At 44.6% G+C, this 21,076-nt stretch overlaps 1 protein-coding gene across 8 annotated transcripts in view; it reads right to left on the bottom strand.

Moving 5' to 3' along the window:
* Nucleotides 1-5,571: 5,571 nt before the first annotated feature.
* MCF2L2 (MCF.2 cell line derived transforming sequence-like 2) overlaps nt 5,572-21,076 on the bottom strand; it is a 272,578-nt gene continuing 257,073 nt past the window's right edge. The window contains exons 26-30 of one of the 8 annotated variants that reach the window (XR_010664264.1): nt 14,823-14,867; nt 11,868-11,956; nt 11,374-11,503; nt 6,459-6,629; nt 5,572-5,878 (exon numbers count right to left, since the gene is read on the bottom strand). Coding sequence is in view for 7 of the 8 variants with exons in the window: in XM_065943472.1 (XP_065799544.1) it covers nt 11,186-11,321; nt 11,397-11,503; nt 11,868-11,956; nt 14,823-14,867 (377 nt within the window). In the remaining variant the exon portion in view is untranslated. Of the gene's footprint in view, nt 6,630-7,934; nt 11,322-11,373; nt 11,504-11,867; nt 11,957-14,822; nt 14,868-21,076 lie in introns of those variants that run through there. The other 7 variants (XM_065943474.1, XM_065943475.1, XM_065943472.1 and 4 more) reach the window with 7 other exon arrangements.

Raw genomic sequence — 21,076 nt, 5'->3', positions numbered from 1 at the left:
AAGCTAGGGGAAAAACTTTTCCAGAGAAGAGGCAGAAGCAAAGCAAGGAAATTATTTGATTGGCTGTAGCTTAAGTGGTTGCATTCTTTGAGAAAGTCAAGCTGGCTGTGTGTGATTGGTTGTCTCTAGGTTTCAGTTTCTTTAGGCATTTCAGGCACAGGCTTTGGTTTGCTTACATAGGCACTAAGACATTAAAGCCACCTCAATCTAAAGGCCTCCTTGGTTAACAATATTTAAAGTGGGTTTCTTGTAGGTCACAAGGGTGGTCTTTTTTCTTCTTCTTTTCTCTTTAAAATATTCAATTTGACAATAACCTCCTTTTAATTGGGGTGTTCAAACAGTATGATTGCTGATATCAGTTCAGTTCAGTCACTCAGTTGTGTCTGACTTTTTGCGACCCCGTTAATCACAGCATGCCAGGCTTTCCTGTCCATCACCAACTCCCAGAGTCTACCCAAACCCATGTCCATCGAGTCGGTGATGCCATCCAGCCATCTCATCATCTGTCGTCTTGTTCTCCTCCTGCCCCCAATCCTTCCCAGCTTCAGGGTCTTTTCTAATGAGTCAACTCTTCACAAGAGGTGGCCAAAGTATTGGAGTTTCAGCTTCAACATCAGTCTTTCCAATGAACACCCAGGACTGATCTCCTTTAGGATGGACTGGTTGGATCTTCTTGCAGTCTAAGGGATTCCCAAGAGTCTTCTCCAACACCACAATTCAAAAGCATCAATTCTTCAGTGCTCAGTTTTCTTCACCTTCCAACTCTCACATCCATACATGATTACTGGAAAAACCATAGCCTTGACTAGATGAACCTTTGTTGGCCAAGTAATGTGTCTGCTTTTAAATAGGCTATCTAGGTTGGTGATAACTTTCCTTCCAAGGAGTAAGCGTTTCATGGCTGCAATCACCATCTGCAGTGATTTTGCAGCCCCCAAAAATAAAGTCTGCCATTTTTCCCACTGTTTCCCCATCTATTTCCCATGAAGTGATGGAATCAGATACCATGATCTTAGTTTTCTGAATGTTGAGCTTTAAGCCAACTTTTTCACTCTCCTCTTTCACTTTCATCAAGAGGCTTTTTAGTTCCTCTTCACTTTCTGCCATAAGGGTGGTGGTGTCTGCATATCTGAGGTTATTGATATTACTCCTGGTAATCTTGATTCCAGCTTGTGCTTCTTCCAGCCCAGCATTTCTCATGATGTATTCTTCATATAAGTTAAATAAGCAGGGTGACAATATACAGCCTTGACGTACTCCTTTCCCAATTTGGAACCAGTGTGTTGTTCCATGTCCAGTTCTAACTGTTGCTTCCTGACCTGCATACAGGTTTCTCAAGAGACAGGTCAGATGGCCTGGTATTCCCACCTCTTTAAGAATTTCCCACAGTTTGTTGTGATCCACACAGTCAAAGGCCTTGGCATAGTCAATAAAGCAGAAATAGATGTTTTTCTGGAACTCTCTTACTTTTTTTATGATCCAGCAGATGTTGGCAATTTGATCTCTGGTTCCTCTGCCTTTTCTAAAACCAGCTTGAACAACTGGAAGTTCAAGGTTCATGTATTGCTGAAGCCTGGCTTGGAGAATTTGGAGCATTACTTTACTAGCATGTGAGATGAGTGCAATTGTGCGGTAGTTCGAGCATTCTTTGGCATTGCCTTTCTTTGGGACTGGAATGAATACTGACCTTTTCCAGTCCTGTGGCCACTGCTGAGTTTTCCAAATTTGTTGGCATATTGAGTTAAGCACTTTCACAGCATCATCTTTTAGGATTTGAAATAGCTAAACTGGAATTCCATCAGCTCCACTAGCTTTGCTCATAGTCATGCTTCCTAAGGACCACTTGACTTCACATTCCAGGATATCTGGCTCTAGGTGAGCGATCACACCATCACGACTATCTGGGTCATGAAGATCTGTTTTGTACAGTTCTTCTGTGTATTCTTGCCACCTCTTCTTAATATCTTCTGCTTATGTTAGGTCCATACCACTTCTGTCCTTTATTGTGCCCATCTTTGCATGAAATGTTCCCTTGGTATCTCTAATTTTCTTGAAGAGATCTCTAGTCTTTCCCATTCTATTGTTTTCCTCTATTTTTTTGCACTGATCACTGAGGAAGGCTTTCTTATCTCTCCTAGCTATTCTTTGGAACTCTGCATTCGGATGGGAATATCTTTCCTTTTCTCCTTTGCTTTTCGCTTCTCTTCATTTCACAGCTATTTGTAAGGCCTCCTCAGCCAGCCATTTTGCTTTTTTGCATTTCTTTTTCATGGGGGTGGTCTTAATCGCTGTCTCCTATACAATGTCACGAACCTCCATCCATAGTTCATCAGGCACTCTGTCTATCAGATCTAGTCCGTTAAATCTATTTCTCACTTCCACTGTGTAATCATAAGGGATTTGATTTAGGTCATACCTGAATGCTCTAGTGGTTTTCCCTACTTTCTTCAATTTAAGTCTGAATTTGGCAATAAGGAGTTCATGATCTGAGCCACAGTCAGCTCCTGGTCTTGTTTTTGCTGACTGAACAGAGCTTCTCTATCTTTGGCTGCAATGAATATAATCAATCTGATTTCGGTGTCAACCATCTGGTGATGTCCATGTGCAGAATCTTCTCTTGTGTTGTTGGAAGAGGGTGTTTGCTATGACCAGTGCATTCTCTTGGCAAACCTCTATTAATCTTTGCCCTGCTTCATTCTGTACTCCAAGGCCAAATTTGTCTGTTACTCCAGGTGTTTCCTGACTTCCTACTTTTGCATTCCAGTTCCCTATAATGAAAAGGACATCTTTTTTGGGTGTTCTAAAAGGTCTTGTAGGTCTTCATAGAACCGTTCAGCTTCTTCAGCATTACTGATTGGGGCACAGGCTTGGACTACCGTGATACTGAATGGCTTGCCTTGGAAACGAACAGAGATCATTCTGTCATTTTTGAGATTGCATCCAAGTACTGCATTTTGACCTCTTTTGTTAACCATGATGGCTACTCCATTTTTTCTAAGGGATTCCTGCCCACAGTAATAGATATAATGGTCATCTGAGTTAAATTCACCCATTCCAGTCCATCTTAGTTCACTGATTCCTAGAATGTCGACATTCACTCTTGCCATCTCCTGTTTGACCACTTCCAATTTGCCTTGATTCATGGGTCTAACATTCCAGGTTCCTATGCAATATTGCTTTTCATAGCATCGGACCTTGCTTCTATCACCAGTCACATCCACAGCTGGGTATTGTTTTGCTTTGGCTCCATCCCTTCATTCTCTCTGGGGTTATTTCTCCACTGATCTCCAGTATCATACTGGGCACCTACTGACCTGAGGAGTTCATCTATTTGTGTCCTATCTTTTTGCCTTTTCATACTGTTCATGGGGTTCTCAAGGCAAGAATACTGAAGTGGTTTGCCATTCCCTTCTCCAGTGGACCACATTCTGTCAGACCTCTCCACCATGACCCTTCCATCTTGGGTGGCCCCACATGGCATGGCTTAGTTTCATTGAGTTAGACAAGACTGTGGTCCTGTGATCAGATTGGCTAGTTTTTTGTGATTATGGTTTCAGTGTGTCTGCTCTCTGATGCCCTCTCGCAACACCTACCGTCTTACTTGAGTTTCTCTTACCTTGGACGTGGGGTATCTCTTCACGGCTGCTCCAGCAAAGCGCAGCCACTGCTCCTTACCTTGGATGAGGGGTATCTCCTCACGGCCGACCCTCCTGACCTTGAACGTGGAGTAGCTCCTCTCGGCCCTCCTGAGATTGCCGATATAGTTACCTTTATATCTATCATCTTGGCAACTGTTTTCTATTTTTTACTGCCCATTCTTGATTTCATTTCTCCTCTTTCTCTATCAACTCTTGGTTAGTTACTTTTTAAAATTCCATGTTATCTCATCTGTTGACTTATTAGTTGTAACTGTCATGTTGTAACTAATATTATCTCATAAAGCAAAAACTCTCGTGTTTGCTTTAGAGTTTAGGGTATATATCTTCAAGGTATCACAATGTACCTTCACATGATTTTATACCACTTCACACAGAAGAATCTTACAACAGCTTACTTCCATTTCTTCCCTCTTCACTTCTGTTGTCTTATCATACATTTTAATTCAGTAGATGTAATGAATCCCACAACATATTGTTATTCTATTTTTATTTAAATAATCAATTATCTTTTAAGGAGAGGTAAATGATAAGGCGGGGATAAGAGGCTTCCATACTTACTCATTGGGACTTCCCTGGCAGTCCAGAAGTTGAGAATCTGTCTTGCAATTCAGGGGATGTGAGTTTGATCCTGGGTTGGGGAAACTAAGGTCCCACAAGCTGCAGAGCAGCTAAGCTTGCATGCGCTGGAGCCCAAGTGCCACTAGAGAGTCCCTGCACTGCAGCGGAAGATCTGCATGCTGCAACTAAGACCCAATGTAGGCGAATAGATTAAAAAATAAATAAAATATTAAAAAAGAATTCTTTAAATTAAAAAAAAAAAAAAAACTAACTCATGTGATTACCATTTCTTGCAGTCTTCATTCCTTTTGTCAGTTGTTTTTAGGGTAACCACAGTTACCCTAAGTACACCACATACATCAAATTACTCAAGTGTTACCTGTGTTTAAGGTATGGCCTTGCTTGCTCAAATGCTTTCTCAGTGTGTGCTCCACCTCAGCTTTAGGTCCTCCCTGGTATGTGTCAGAGTCTCTCTCTCCACGCCTTTTAGCTCTCCTGGCAGACTCCACTGTTACTGATAGTCGCTGCTTGTCCGTCTGGTGCTGCTCTGTTCTGATTAAGTCTCAGTCAGGCAGGCACTCTGTCCCTGGGTTTTGAGGGAGTGTGACCTTCGAATTGTTTCTATCCTTCCCCAATCACATATGCCCACCTCTCTCCCAGGATCAGAGGTACGGTTTTCATTCTGTTCTCTTTCCCTGACTGCAGTTGGGCTCACCAGCCTGTAAGTCTGTGTTTATCACCTCTGTTCTTGAACAGTTGGATCTGCTTTTGTTCTGTTAGAAATAGGATCCGAGTATTGTTTCCTGTATTTCCTGCAGCAGCTAGTATTCCTCTCTCCTGGGCTATGCTGTGAAGGATGCTTTCTCACGACTTTCACTAATTTGTGTGTGTGTGTGTGTGTGTGTTAGAGTGCCCAGTGACACCACTCAGTCTGCTACTGAATGCAAATTTTCATTACACCTGTGGATTTCAATTTTATCTTGCAAGCTTACACTAGGCCACTAACAAATTTAGCTGAACTCTCCTTGCCAACATGTAGCACTGCCTGCTCCAAGTAGGCAAGAGCTGGAGTTCTATCTCTCTGTGCAGGTGCCTGTCTTTCCTTGGACTTCAGGTTATATGGCTGCCCTGTGAACTCAGCTCTCTCATGGTCAACAAAAGTTGTGAATTTGCATATTTCCCAGATTTTCTGCTCTTGCAAGTGTGGGGAAATTGCTCTTCGTAGCTTTCTCCATAGTATTATTGTTAATAGCTACATAGAATTTCATTGCACGTCAGTATAATACTTTATCAACCAGTTTTTAAATTATTAAATATATTTTTAATTTATTGTTAACAAAATTTAGGAGCTTAAAACAGCAAACACTTGTCATCTCATGGCCTGCTGGTAATAAATTCAAGGGTGGTTTCGGTGGGTTCTTCTGGGTCTGGGTCTCTTATGAAGTTTCAGCCAAGACGTCAGCTGGAGCTGAAGCCATCAGAAGACTCGACTAAGGCTGGAGAATCTAACCTCCCAGGTAACTCACACATGGCTGCTGGCCGGAGGCTTCAGTTCCTACCACTCAAATCTCTCCTTCAGGCTGTTTCAGTGTCCTCTCCATATGGCAGCTAGCTTCTTCTCCGGTAAGTAACCCAACAGGGAGAACGAGGAAGAAACTACACTGGCTTTTATAACGCAGTCTTGAAAGGCAACGGGCATCACTCACACCACATTCTGTTTATTACAGTCACTAGTACAGCCACACTTAAAGAGAGGGCAATTTTACTGCACTCTTTGAAGGGAGGAGTCTCAACTTGTTGCAAGAAAAAGAGTGAGGTACAGGAAAATGGTCACATCCCAGGTTACGTCTGAGTCCCTGGGACAGTCACCAAGTGTGGATTCTTGGCTTAGTGCAGAAAAAATTCAAGAGCAAACCATAGTAAACTGAAAGAAGGTTTGCTCAGGGAGGAAACACACCCCACATACAGAGTATAGACCATCTCAGAAGGCAAGAGAGGAGAGGGAGGCACCAGGGTACAGGGCTGTCAGCTTTTACGGGGTGAATAATTTCATAGGCTGAGTGGGATGAGTATTCCAGCTATTTGGGGGGAGGGGGATTTCCAGGAATTGGGCAGGTGCCCACTTTTTGACCTATTAAAGGTCATCTTTGGAGCCATCATGGCACCTGCGATATGTCATTTAGAGTACTGATGTTACAATGAGCGTACACTAAGGCTCAAGTCAAGTGGAAGTCAACTCACCTGCCATCTTAGATCTAGTTGGTTCTGATCAGTTTATATCATGTCCTCAGGCCGTGTCATTCTTTTGGAGGATGTGCCCCCTTCCTGTTTCAAATTTGGGGATAAAATGTAACACTACCACATTAGGTTGCTTCCCATTTCTCACCACTTGTTTTCCTCTTAAAAGTAAACCTAAGGAGGCAAGAATATACAATGGAAAAAAGACAACCTCTTTAACAAGTGGTGCTGGGAAAACTGGTCAACCACTTGTAAAAGAATGAAACTAGAACACTTTCTAACACCATACACAAAAATAAACTCAAAATGGATTAAAGATCTAAATGTAAGACCAGAAACTGTAAAACTCCTAGAGGAGAACATAGGCAAAACACTCTCCGACATAAATCACAGTAAGATCCTCTATGACCCACCTCCCAGAATATTGGAAATAAAAGCAAAAATAAACAAATGGGACCTCATGAAACTTAAAAGCTTTTGCACAACAAAGGAAACTATAAGCAAGGTGAAAAGACAGCCTTCAGAGTGGGAGAAAATAATAGCAAATGAAGAAACAGACAAAGGATTGATCTCAAAAATATACAAGTAACTCCTGCAGTTCAATTCCAGAAAAATAAATGACCCAATCCAAAAATGGGCCAAAGATCTAAACAGACATTTCTCCAAAGAAGACACACAGATGGCTAACAAACACATGAAAAGATGCTCAACATCACTCATTATCAGAGAAATGCAAATCAAAACCTCAATGAGGTACCATTACATGCCAGTCAGAATGGTTGCTATTCAAAAGTCTACAAGCAATAAATGCTGGAGAGGGTGTGGAGAAAAAGGAACCCTCTTACACTGTTGGTGGGAATGCAAACTAGTACGGCCACTATGGAGAACAGTGTGGAGATTCCTTAAAAAACTGGAAATAGAACTGCCATATGACCCAGCAATCCCACTCCTGGGCATACACACTGCGGAAACCAGATCTGAAAGAGACACGTGCACCCCAATGTTCATCACAGCACTGTTTATAATAGCCAGGACATGAAAGCAACCTAGATGCCCATCAGCAGATGAATGGATAAGAAAGCTGTGGTACATATGCACAATGGAATATTACTCAGCCATTAAAAAGAATTCATTTGAATCAGTTCTAATGAGATGGATGAAACTGGAGCCCATTATACAGAGTGAAGTAAGCCAGAAAGATAAAGAACATTACAGCATACTAACACATATATATGGAATTTAGAAAGATGGTAATGATAACCCTATATGCAAGACAGAAAAAGAGACACAGATGTACAGAACAGACTTTTGGACTCTGTGGGAGAAGGCGAGGGTGGGATGTTTCAAGAGAATAGCATCGAAACATGTATATTATCTATAGTGAAACAGATCACCAGTCCAGGTTGGATGCATGAGACAAGTGCTTGGGCCTGGTGCATTGGGAAGACCCAGAGGGATTGGGTAGAGAGGGAGGTGGGAGGAGGGATCGGGATGGGGAATACATGTAACTCCATGGCTGATTCATGTCAATGTATGACAAAACCCACTGCAATGTTGTGAAGTAATTAGCCTCCAACTAATAAAAATAATTGGAAAAAAAAAAAAGACAATGCTCTAGGGGATGGTAGAAAAACCAGAAAGGAGGAACCTGGGACACTAAATGATAATGTGAAGCAGAGTAGACTGCAAGCTCAACCCAGGCTGTTTCACAGACAGAAATACTCTTTAGTCACTATATTGCTGGATCTCTTTGTTATAGCAGAATCTTTCCTTTTACTAATACACATTGGATGTTGTATTTCACAAAGAAAAGGGTTCTGTGGTCAAATAAGTTTGGGAAATCATGAGTTTAACAAAAATATACAGACTTTCTTCTCGAAAGAGTTCTCAGCTCCTTTATTTTACTAGTTGGGATAAACCAAGACAGTAGTATGTACTACTTGTAAAGTATATTTATTTTTAGATAATTCTTTTTCATTGTGGGATTAACTCATTGAACTCTTACATTCTTCTGCCTATTCTGCAAAATATACCCTGGGAAATGCTGGTTTAGAGTATCTCTAACTTTACTAATCATTTCATAATGCATGGCTGTTCTTTACTGTGGACACAGACTCTGGCCAGATTTTACAGTTCCTATACCGGAGCACTTTCACCGGGGCCACAGCATTCTTTGCCAACAAAGGTCCGTCTAATCAAGGCTATGGTTTTTCCAGTAGTCATGTATGGATGTGAGAGTTGGACGGTGAAGGAAGCTGAGTGCCGAAGAATTGATGCTTTTGAACTGTGGTCTTGGAGAAGACTCTTGAGAGTCCCTTGGACTGCAAAGAGATCCAACCAGTCCATCCTAAAGGAGATCAGTCCTGGGTGTTTATTGGAAGGACTGATGCTGAAGCTGAAACTCCAATACTTTGGTTACCTCATGCGAAGAGAAAAGACCCGGATGCTGGGAGGGCTTGGGGGCAGGAGGAGAAGGGGACGACAGACGATGGCATGACAGACGATGGCTGGATAGCATCACCGACTCGATGGACATGGGTTTGGGTGGATTCCGGGAGTTGGTGAAAGACAGAGAGGCCTGGCGTGCTGCGATTCATCCGTGGGGTCTCAAAGAGTCCGACACGACTGAGCGACTGAGCTGAACTGAACAGCATCCCCAATCCTAAGCAAACTGCTGAAATGACGCCCTCTAGTGGGCAACAGGGGACATGATGAATTGAGCGACTAGGATTCATAAAAGGAGGCTGGAGGATTTACCTGAAGGTTTTGGTTCATTTACCTAAATAGAAAGATGACACAAATTTCATTCACAGAAGATTCAGCCTCTATTAATTTTCTGGTTTTTAAGAAGTCTAAAAATTTCCAAATTGCATTTCAGTTGCAGTAGCTGCAGTTTACCATCTTCCGAACACTTCCATAACTGGCCTCATCACATAGCGGCAGAGTCGTGTGTCACACAGCGTTGTGATCATCTATTTCCACATCTGACTCCCCCAACTGGACCCAGGAACCTCTCGCTCATCTTCACAACTCCTTGGTCTTTCCTGATGCCAGCAGAGAAGTTAAAATTTTCATGATACCTGATTATCACTTTTTCCCCCCATTGAAATTTCCAGTAACTGGATAGTACTTCCTTATATTAAATTCTTTCTGTTAAAATAACTAGTATAGTGTTTCTCTTGATTGGATCCTGACTCATGGATTAAATAATTCTAAAGAAATACTAAATAATTCTGTAAATAAAACTGAAAATAAAGTAATGAAAAATACAAAATAGAAAAAAAACTTGAATTACAAAGACATGACGGAAAAGAAACGACTGAGAAAAAGTAACTCTGAAAATAACTCAAAAACTAGATATCTCAAAAGTTCTGAAAATAAGAGACTCAAAATATAATGCTTAAGATGCAACAACTGAAAATAATTTAAAACCACATATTAATAACTAAAACCCTGCAAACAAATGAAGGTAAAAATAACCCAGACTCTAAAATAAATGAAAATAAATTACTGTGAATATAGGTAACTCTAAAACTAAATAACTAGGGGGAAAGCCCTAAAATAACTACAGGTATTTTATTCTGAAAATAAATAAAGCAATTAAAAAACTTCCAGTGAATGTTTACTAGTCAAATAAGTAGCTGTAAAAATAAGCGATCCCCAAATTGCCAATAATTAAGAATAGAATAAACATGAAAATAATTCAGATATTAACAGTTGCAAAGATAATTAAAAATAAATAATTCTAAAGGTAACTAATTTGGAAATACATAACTCAAAACAAAGTAACTATAAATGAGTAACAAAATAACTCAAAAACTAAGGAACTAAGTAAGACCAAATAGTTATAAACAGGTAGCTTTAAAGCTATGAGATTAAATAAAGAGAAAACGAAAAACAAAATGAATATTAACTAACAAAACTAAAAATAAATTACTGAAGATAAATGAAGCTAACTTAAAAACTAATAAATCTAAACGTAAATATCAAGTTAACTTGTAGCCAGCCCTCACTAAAAGGAAACAACCGTGGAACAAAGTAACCCAAGTATCACAGTTATCCTTGTGGGGACTGGGGAGAAGAGCGCAGGGCTGCCCTGCGGAGTTTGAGCGGCTCCGATCAGAGGTTCTCAACCTAGCTCCCCACTCCCGCCCCAGCAGAAATTTGGCAATGTCTGAAGGCATTTTTTGATTGTCTTAGTCTGGGTGAGTTGGGTGGGAGGTGTCTCTGGCATCTAGGGATAGAGGCCAGAGATGCCCCTAAACATTCTACAATGCCCAAGAGAGCCCCCATGGCAGTTACCCCAAAGTCAAAAGTGCCAACATTCAGAAACCCTGGGCTCAGCTCTGCAGGACTGGATCCCTAACCTCCGTAGGCGCACGTGTGGAGCAGCTAGAGGTTCTCCGCGAAGTCCGCACTCTAGGCGCGTCTAGAGGGGCTCAAGGTTTTCCACGGACTCTGCGCCCTGTCCCTGCGCGGGTGCATAATGGCATCTGCAGGTTCTCCAAGGGGTCTGTTTAGAGGCCCTGCGCTCGCGCGGCAGCGAGTAAAACAGCCCGAGGCTCCCCGCGCAGACGTGGACCGCTCCTCAGGCTCCGGGGAGATGGTCCAGTCGCCCCCTGGCAGGACAGCGGATCTGTGGGCTGTGAGATCCTTTTGCTGCTTCTGCTCCGCGCCCACAGAAGCGACTCCCCGGAATACAATCGGCCGGGGCGGCTCCGTGGTCTGTATCAGTTCTCCGCGGAGGGCGGCCTCAGGTTCCCTTCCTGGGCCCGCAATGCCTCTGCTCGGGAGAAACTGGCCTCCCCAGCAGGGGCGAGCAAGCCAGTAGACATCCCAAGGCTCTCCTCAGTTTTGTTCATGGCCCTGAAATTCCAAGAAGAAAGTCAGAGGAGCAACTGCTAACAAATTGGCTTACTTTTCTTTCCGCTTTCCACTCACGTGTCCTCTTGGCAGCCCTCTTTCTCTCCCCGGATGCTTTCTCCCTGCTGCTGACCAGACTTGGAGGTCTCGTCGTAACTGTCGTCCAACCGAAAAAGTCCCGAGAGCTGGAAGGGAAGGGACAGCGATGCAGTGTTGGGGAGGTGGGTCAGATGCACAAGGCGATTCCCGCTGGCAGGGTGGGGCCACCCCAACTCTCCCACGGGGTCACTCAGGTCCCACAGCAAGAGCCCCTAACTCTGGCCCGAAACCAGCACATCGCTGGGCTGGGCATGGGGGGTAGGGGATGGGGAGTGGTGTGCGAGCCACCTTGCAGATCCAGTGACCTCAGCTTCCTTGACTAAGCCGGGTCCTTATGGGCGAGAATCGTGAGAGGAGGACAAAGGAAAAGGGGAGAGAAAGAACGGGCAGTAGACACTGATGAACAGGAGTGAGGGAGAATACGAAGGAAGTAAGAAGGAAATAAGTTACACTCAGGGCACTGTTCTCCTTTTCCAAATCTTCTGCACCTTCACAATTGACAGAGGTTTCCATGGAGATAAACTCCCTGCTTGAGCAACCTTAGGGAGGGAAAGGGAAGAATTTGGCCTGCTGTGGGGGAGGGTGTGGGAGGACATTCCCCCCCCAACCCACTCCCCCATCCCGTTCCCTCCCCACAAGCCCCCGCAGCCCAAGGGCAGGACGGAATGGGCAGCACAGGTCCCCAGAAACCCATTCTCCCCATCTCTCCCTCCTCTCCCAGGATAGGACTGCTTCCCCTGGACCAGGAGGAGGGGTCCCTGTTCCAGCTCAAAATTCCGTAACTGTGACTGAGAAGACGTGTCCACATGGCACTCACAACTCCCTGTCCTCCAAGAAAAGTCATTGTCTTTTTGTCTTGAGGACCCTCTTGCCTCCGCTCCTTCCCGCCCTCCTGTCATCCTGACCTCCTTCTCTCCGCTGATAACTGCTTGTTTCCCATCTCATTGGCAGCCTCTGCCAAATGTCACTGCTCTCCCGGAGGGAAAATGAGAGGGACAGTAAGAACATCCTGCCTCTCTCTCCAGTGAGATTCATTTACCAGTTAGCAGCACCACTGTGCACCGGTTCTGCCAGGCCTGTTAAACACACGGTGGGGAACAGCCACTCCCACCAAACACTGAGCCTGCTGTGTCTGCTGGGATGTCAGGCATTTACCAGAAGTGAAGCCTCACACAACTGTATGGACCTTAGCCCCACTTTACAGATGAGAAACTGAGATGAGAGAGATTAGTCATGAGGTTGAGTAAATTCCCTTGGCCTGTAAACACTGCATGAAAGTGAGTGAAAGTCACATCCAACTCTTTACCACCCATGGACTATACAGTCCATATAATTCTCCAGGCCAGAATACTGAAGTGAGTAGCCTTTCCCTTCTCCAGGGGATCTTCCCAACCCAGGGATCAAACCCCGCCTCCTGCATTGCAATTTACCAATTGAGATATCAGGGAAGCGTTGTAAACACTGCAGCTGGAATCTACACTTTTTTTTTTTTTTTTTTTTAAATCACACAGCTTGGCTTGTGAAATCTTATGTCCCCAAACAGGGACTGAACCAAGTCCCTGGGCAGTGAGAGCTCAGAGTCCCAACCACTGGACTGCCAGGGAATTCCCTACACGTTCCTACTCTTTACCCTGTGCTCTAAAAGACATGATCCCTGTCCCCACAGTGCTGCCAAGTCAGCTTAGGTAGGTGAGCATCTACAGAATGAGCCCACCCGACAGAGCCCCGGGATAAGCATCAGCTGAGTTCCAGATCCCTCAGGAATCTGTGTACAGGAGAGAGATTTTGGTTCAGGTTAGAATTCAGGGGGAGGGCACTGGGGCAAGGCCCATGGAGGAGGGCCTTCTGGGCAGAAGACTGGCAGAGGAGAGGGAGTGGAAGGAGCCTGCAGTTGGAGTGGGGTGGGGTGGGGTACAGTATCTCTGGGAGCAAGCAGCCAGCAAGTGGGAGCTCCCAACCTACTGTCTGGAGGCCCCCCTAACTGTGTTCTGGGGCCTGGGGTCCTCCCCAGAGGAGGGCAGTGGGGGCTGTGCAAGCAACATGGGGAGCAGCAGGGCAGCCTCCAGAAACCCTGCCCGATGCAAGGGCACAGCCTGGTTTAATTCTGGCTCCTGGGAGGCGGTGGGGGGGGGGGCGCAGAGGAGAGCCTGGCCCTGGGAGGTGCCTCCCACTGCCCTCCTGCTGACGTGACTTTGGGGCATTCACAGGAATCCCCAGAGATGCTTCTTTAGAGTGATCATCCAGCCTGGGTGCCTTAGACCAGGGGCAGACAGTGAGGACAGAGGGATGGTGGTCTTGCTGGAAGGTTATTAGGGAGGAACAGAGCAGCCATGTTCTTGACCACCCCTGTGTGACCCAAAGAGCTGTGTCTCCAGAGGCTGAGGTGTGAGTGACCCAGACAATGCCAGGTGCCAGGGACCCCTGAAGGACCCCAGAGGTACCTGCTGGGGATGGGGCTGGGCCCCGAAGCCTCATCAGCCATAGAATATGGGCAGCCAGCCTGGGGTGACGGTGGGCTGGAAGGAAATATGGGAACTAAAATCCCTGAGGACAAGTTCCAGCCATTCCTCAGGGTAAGCAACTCCTGGGGTGATATGATGACCTGGTGCTAGGCCCCTCTCTGCTGCCGGCCCTGCAGGATGGGTGCGGGCGGGGGGCTTCTGTCACCCACATTCTCCTCACAATACCCTTGGAGGGAGAATTTCTTCTGAGGCAAGCCGCATCTGCCCTGGGTGAGCCCTCACATGTCTTCTTCATGGGCCCTGGGCTCTGGCAGTAGGAACCACACCCTATTCACCTAGCCTCCTCTGTGGCTCCTGGAAGGAACCCAGAACTCTTAGAACCCAGAAGCCTTGGAGAACGTCCCTCAGTCAAAGCCCCTGGTTGTGCAGGGGAAGAAGGTGCAGCTCATGGGCAGTCTTTTACTGTATCTTTGTCATTTCCATATTGAATCCCTTTCTCCTGGATTCACTGGCCATGGACTCTGTGGTACTAAGAGTCTTGGGTACTAAGTCCTAGTACTCAAGTGGCAGCACTGAAGGGACCCCAGAATCAGTCTGGCATGTCCCAGGCACCTCAGTGAATGAATGAGAGGCCCATCGTCTGGGGTAGGAGCAGGGGCTTTGGAGGCAGCAAACCTGTGTGTAGTTTTGACTTTGCCCCTCATTCACTAGCTGTGTGATCTTGGGTAAGCCACTTAAGCTCTCTGAGCATCAGTTTCCTTGTTTCTAAAATAATGATATTTATTTTGCAGTGTTGATGTAAGAATTAGCAAAAATGTTTTTAAAGCAATATGGAATTTAATAAATAACACTTGTTATGATTACTGTTAATAGTAATTACAATAGTACTAAAGAGAATGTCTCAGAACTGCTCTGGGCACTCCAGTGTGCTATTATTACTCATGTTTTGGGGATATTTGTCTGCCATTGTCTTCATCTTCATAAACATCTGAGAGAGGAAACATAAAGTTTAAAAAGGGCTTTAACAGGAAGCAGAGCACAATGCACACACACGCACACACACACACACGAAAAACCAAACCGAACACACAGACCCTTGACAAATATTTAGTTTGAATACAGCAAAATTTCAAGTGGTAGTTGTATTCTTGGAAAATGAACAGAATGACCCTGGTACCAGTCCGGGTCCAGCAGTATGTTGGGAAGGTTTACCCTGAGTCTGGGACACTCCCAGTTCATGTACAGAATGAGCATAAAGAGTGTTGGTGGAGAAGGACAGAAAGAATAGAACAGGTGGGTCATGAAAATTCATGCTGATAAGGACGGGTGTATTTTCTTTTCCTTCAGTGAATGATCTCTATAGCACATGCCACATAAATCCTAAATTATCTAGGGAGTTTAGTTTTAGCACCTAGTTTTTAAAATCCTGATCTTTTATTTTGCTTAAAAAATGAAATTTACTAACAAGTGAGCCCATTAGTGAGTTTAAACTGTCCTCTTCAGATACATGTATATGTATGGCTGAGTCCCTTCACTGTTCATCTGGAACTATCACAACATTGCTAATTGGCTATGCATGCATCCTAAGTCAGTTCAGTAATGTCCAACTCTTTGCGACCCTATGGACTATAGTCCTCCAGGCTCCTCTGTCCATGGGATGGATTCTCCAGGCAAGAATACTGGAGTGGGTTGTTACGCCCTCCTCCAGGGGGATCTTCCTGACCCAGGGATCAAACCCGCGTCTCTTATGTCTCCTGCATTGGCAGGCAGGTTCTTTACCACTAGCGCCACCTGGGAAGCCCATTAATTGCACCCCAATACAAAATAAAAAGTTAAAAAAAAAAGAACACATGTTTCCCATAAACGGTAGACTTTGAAGATAAAATTAGGGCTTTCCCCTTGCTGTCCACTAGGTGGCATACAGGGACAACTGTAGATCCTGCTAGTTCAGGGGCGGCTCTTACTCCATGGACTCCAAAGGGGTAAACTATTTCTTTTTTTTTTAAACTGGAGTTTCCTTTATTCCTCTATTCCTTTAAAATAACTATCTCTATTATATAAGTTAAAGCACATTATTTTCACTTGGGGGTTGGGGAGTAGAGAGCTACCTTAAAGCAATACGTAAGCCCCTGAGCTTTCCTTCCCTTCCCTGAAGGAGCAAACACGGGTAACTAATTGCTATTCAATATGCTAACAGCAATCTAGGCACCAGCCTAAGAACTTCATCTAATTCTCACAACAAGACCATACAGTATCACTTCCATTTTGTAAAAGAATTGATGAGAGCAATGTAAGCACAAATAAGTTAAATAAATCATACAAAGAGATGGAACTGAAGTCTGTTAGTCCTCAGTGCTTGGACCCCTAACTGTGTGCAGTTTTGATAATGTGCTCTTTCTCTGCCTTCTAGGAGTCAACCAGTGGGGTCATGTTCTGCCTAATTCACCCCAATAGCTCTTCAGAGCTCATGACAGGTGAGATCTCCAGGGTGCTTGCCCCGGTACTAGGTTGGATTAAGATCTTTTGCTTGGTGCCCCAGAGTATGAACTTGGACACCTACAATGTGATCTCTATCTGAAGTGTCCATTTCCTTTGCATACCTGTCTCTGGCCAGGTTTTCATTCCAATTCCAAAGAAAGGCAATGCCAAAGAATGTTCAAACTACTGCAAAATTGCACCCATCTCACACACTAGCAAAGTAATGCTCCAAATTCTCCACCCAAGGCTTCAACAGTATGTGAATCAAGAACTTCCAGATGTTCAAGGTGGATTTAGAAAAGGCAGAGGAACCAGAGATCAAATTGTCAACATCTGTTGGATTATAGAAAAAGCAAGAGAATTCCAGAAAAACATCTACTTCTGCTTTATTGACTACACCAAAGTCTTTGACTGTGTGAATAACAACAAACTGTGGAAAATTCTTAAAGAGATGGGAATACCAGACCACCTTACCTACATCTTGAGAAATCTGTATGCAGGTCAAGAAACAACAGTTAGAACTGGACATGGAACAATGAACTGGTTCCAAATTGGGAAAGGAGTATGTCAAGGTTGTATATTGTCACCTTGCTTATTTAATTTATATGCAGAGTACATCATGTGAAATGCCACACTGGAGGAAGCACAAGCTGGAATCAGGATTGCTGGGAGAAATATCAATAACACCAGATATGCAAATGACCCCAACCTTATGGCAGAAAGTGAAGAGGAACTGAAAGTCTCTTGATGAAAGTGAAAGAGGAGAGTGAAAAAGCTGGGTTAAAACTCAACATTTCAAAAAACTAAGATCATGGCATCCGGTCCCATCACTTCATGGCAAGTAGATAAGGAAACAATGAAACAGTGACAGACTTTATTTTCTTGGGTTCCAAAATCACTGCAGATGGTGACTGCAGTCATGAAATTAAAAGACGCTTTCTCCTTGGAAGAAAAGCTATGAAAACCTAGACATCATATTAAAAAGCAGAAACATTACTTTGCCAACAAAGGTCCATCGAGTCAAAGCTATGGTTTTTCCAGTAGTTATGTATGGAGTGAGAGTTGGACTATAAAGAAAGCTGAGCGCTGAAGAATTGATGCTTTTGAGCTGCAGTGTTGGAGAAGATTCTTGAGAGTCCCTTGGACTGCATGGAGATCCAAGCAGCCCATCCTAAAGGAGATCAGTCCTGGGTGTTCATTGGAAGGACCGATGTTGAAGCTGAAACTCCAATACTTTGGTCACCTGATGCAAAGAACTGACTCATTTGAAAAGATCCCGATGCTGGGAAAGATTGAAGGTAGGAGGAGAAGGGGACAACAGAGGATGAGATGGTTGGATGGCATCACTGACTCAATGGACATGGGTTTGGGTGGACTCTGGGAGTTGGTGATGGACAGGGAAGCCTGGTGTGCTGCAGTCTATGGGGTCTCGGTCGGACACGACTGAGCGAATGAACTGAACTGAATTCTGACCAAGAGGAAGGGAATCACTCAGAAGCATTCAGTTGCTTTCAGTTTTCACATATTCTCACAGTACTTTTCATTTATTTTTGTTTGTTTGTTTTTAGTGCATATTTTGTTGTGGACGTGAGTTTGAGCAAACTCCAGAAGACAGTGAAGGGCAGGGAAGCCTGGCATGCTGCAGTCTATGGAGTTGCAAAGAGTTGGACATGACTGAGTGACTGAACAACAACGAATTTTGTTGTCAGAACCCCTGACAGTTTTTAGAGCAGCCTGATCCTGCTGCCTTAGACTTTCAGGGCTGCTAGAAGCTGGGGTCAAAGAAACTTCACAGTTGGGAGACTATCACCTAGCTTAGCAACCAGCTGCCCTCTGAGGTGTCTAGTTGGGTTTAGTTGAAGCCTTGCCCATTTAATCAGAGATTTAGTGAGAATTTTCCCATAAGAATAAAATATAAAGCCCACCAGACAAAGGAAACAGTTGTCACGCTCCAGGAAGTCCTTGATCCTGATCATTAAGAGGCGGTCAGCCTGCTACCTAACAAAGGCAGAGAGGAGCACATCTGGTGCTCCTGTCATCCACCAGAACATGTCCTAGCACTTCCCTGCCTCACTGTCACTGTAAATGGGCAAGTAAAAGGACAAAAGCCAGACAAGAGTCTGGGACACCCACTATGTATGCCACCAGCAAAGTGTCAGGTGAGAGGGAAAGGGATGTAGAAGGGATGTGGAGGGAGATAATGACTTAAGGGGACAACCTAAGGACAACTTCAGCAGCAGGCAGCAGACATAGATTTAACTAGGACTCTTACTAAGTCCACTGGTGGAAATGTCCCCCCTTGGGAATTAAGATCTTCAGACCCACTGAGGCTGAAGTAGAAGGAATGGGAGGACAAATTCCCCATGTGGGTCACTTTGGGTATGACAATGAATAAAGTCACAACTCATTCAACCTCTTGGCTCCCATATCCATATATTCTGCCTCCTGGGGTCCTGTGCCATAAAGTGGCCGTTGGTTTAAGGTGTATACTGCATCCTGAGGTTAGCACATCAACCCCTCAGTCTCATGTTCAAACTGCTGCTCACAAGTGCCTTTAAGAGGCTCTATCAGGTCAGCAGCATCTGAACATGTGGTAGGATCAGTGGGCTGGTCCTGTGGTCACACGCCCATGGCTGTTCCTCTTTTGCCAGAATGAGTCTCCCAATCAAAGCACTGTTCTATTCTCAGGGTTGCAAATTGACGCAGAGAGAGTAGGACAGGCACAGGTGTAAACTCCACTCACGGTGAATCACTGTAGTCTCCAGCCTGGAGGGCCTGATGAAATCACCTGTTCTCCTCAAGGGCTCAGCATGGGTCTCTGTGCTGGCAGTCAACACTGGCAGCAGCTAGACTGGTCTTGATGACCATGCTGCTGGGACCATGCACAGCCTTCCATTCTACTGCCAAGACTTCTCCATTCATGAGCCCATTGTGCAGGTACTGGGGTGCCAAGGAAGAAGCTGGCTGACACCTCCTGGCTAAGTCATCCAGTCAGCTTGGTTCTTTGGTAACTTCTCTGCAGTGGATGTTCTCTGGGGTTGTTAAAGCATGGCACAAAGATCCTCACATTTTGAGCTCATATCCATATGTCTACGTGCCTCTTCCCCAGTCAGATCATGTAATTTGATGCTAGTTATCATTCAAGAAGGGGCTGGGGAAGGGTGATGGGGATGTATCCTGAGGAGGGCAAGCACTGTCTTGCACTCTAAGTCCCCTACATACGAACCTTCAAGTTGAGAACTTTCAAAGATGTGAACATGCGTTCACATGTCCAGTCACGTAAGTTAGTTCATGTCTCTGGTGTACATTGTTGCATGTGTATTGCCTCTGAAAGTAGATGTGCCTTTGGGGGACTTTATTGTACAATACTGTGTAGAGTACGGTAGGACAGTACCTTGATTTCAAGCCCAGGATGTCTGGAAGCAAGTGTAAAAGCAGGGGTCATGTAGCTGGTACTGCTAAAAAGTGCCAATCGATAATGATGGGAACAAAAGTGAAAGTAATTGCAAGAGTAGAGAGACAAGAGAAAGAAATAACTGAAGAACCAAAGAGTTTCACATTGCAGGAAATGGCAAGGGGATTTTCCTTATTTGAGGAGGCACTGTTAGATTTTAAGACACAGGATCCAAACCTAGAATGGTACACGAAGATTGCAGCAGAATGCAATCTAGTGTTACTGTGTCATCTACAATGAAGAAAAAAGAGCTACTACCCAGACATCACTGGATTGTTTTTTGAAGAGGGTAGATCGAATTTAATCCAGCAAGGAACCAGAACCTGTGCCATCAGTCAGGCATGAGTGAAATTGCAGTTTGCCTTCCATCTCCTATTGCTGATGATCCTTCAGCTCTATCATCTCCCACCTCCTCTCCCTTTTCCAGTCAGTGACTCTTCTTCACAGTGACTCTTGTTGACTCAGAGCCAGCCCCTGTATGCCAACTGTTGTACTGTACTTTTCAAGGTACTAAGGTTTATTTTTTGTGTGTTTGTTTTTTATGTATTATTTATGTATAAAGTATTATAAACCTATTACAGTACATCATTATATAGCTGATTGTGTTAGTTTGGTACCTAGGCTGACTTTGTTGCACTTATGAACCAATTGGATATAACACACTCTTAGAATGGAACCTGTTCGTATTAGGGGACTTACTCTATGCCTTATCTGAGACTTCTGCATAATCTTGCAGGGAGGAGAAGGGCTGATCCTCCACCAAGGGGGAATGGCACCCTTCTGCCAGTCCAGGGGAACAAGGGCATGTACCCAGATATTCTCCAGCTTTTTGGTTGCACGTCTCCCTTATCAGGGCCCAACTTGCCTGCTTCATCTGTTGCCACTAGGGACCCCAAATAATCAGGCGGCAGACTTGCCTAGGCTGAGAATTCATCCTTCTCTCAAGTATGCCCTCTGCTGTGGGTGATGAGGGGCTGAACACTGGAAAGAGGGCCTTCTGATTCTCACACTGGGCTTTAAATTGGCAGTTACTCTGAGTCTGCCACTGTCTTCACTCTCTTCAATGCACCAGTGGTGCTTAGCAGTACCCCCCCGGTGCCACGTTCCTGAGAGTTAAGATCTTTCCCAAACCTCTCAAATGCTAGAGACACTGCACCTGCCGATGCATCCCTGTCGGCCTGTATCTGATCCCAGTTCACCACCGGGGAAGGCCTTAGCAATTGAACAGCTACACAGGCCAGTGTCCAGGACTCCCAACATTCCAC

This window comes from Muntiacus reevesi, chromosome 8 (genome assembly GCF_963930625.1).
Source record: "Muntiacus reevesi chromosome 8, mMunRee1.1, whole genome shotgun sequence".
NCBI lineage: Eukaryota > Metazoa > Chordata > Mammalia > Artiodactyla > Cervidae > Muntiacus > Muntiacus reevesi.
The sequence above is the reverse complement of the archived record's forward strand: the minus strand, read 5'-3'. Positions and strand labels throughout refer to the sequence as shown.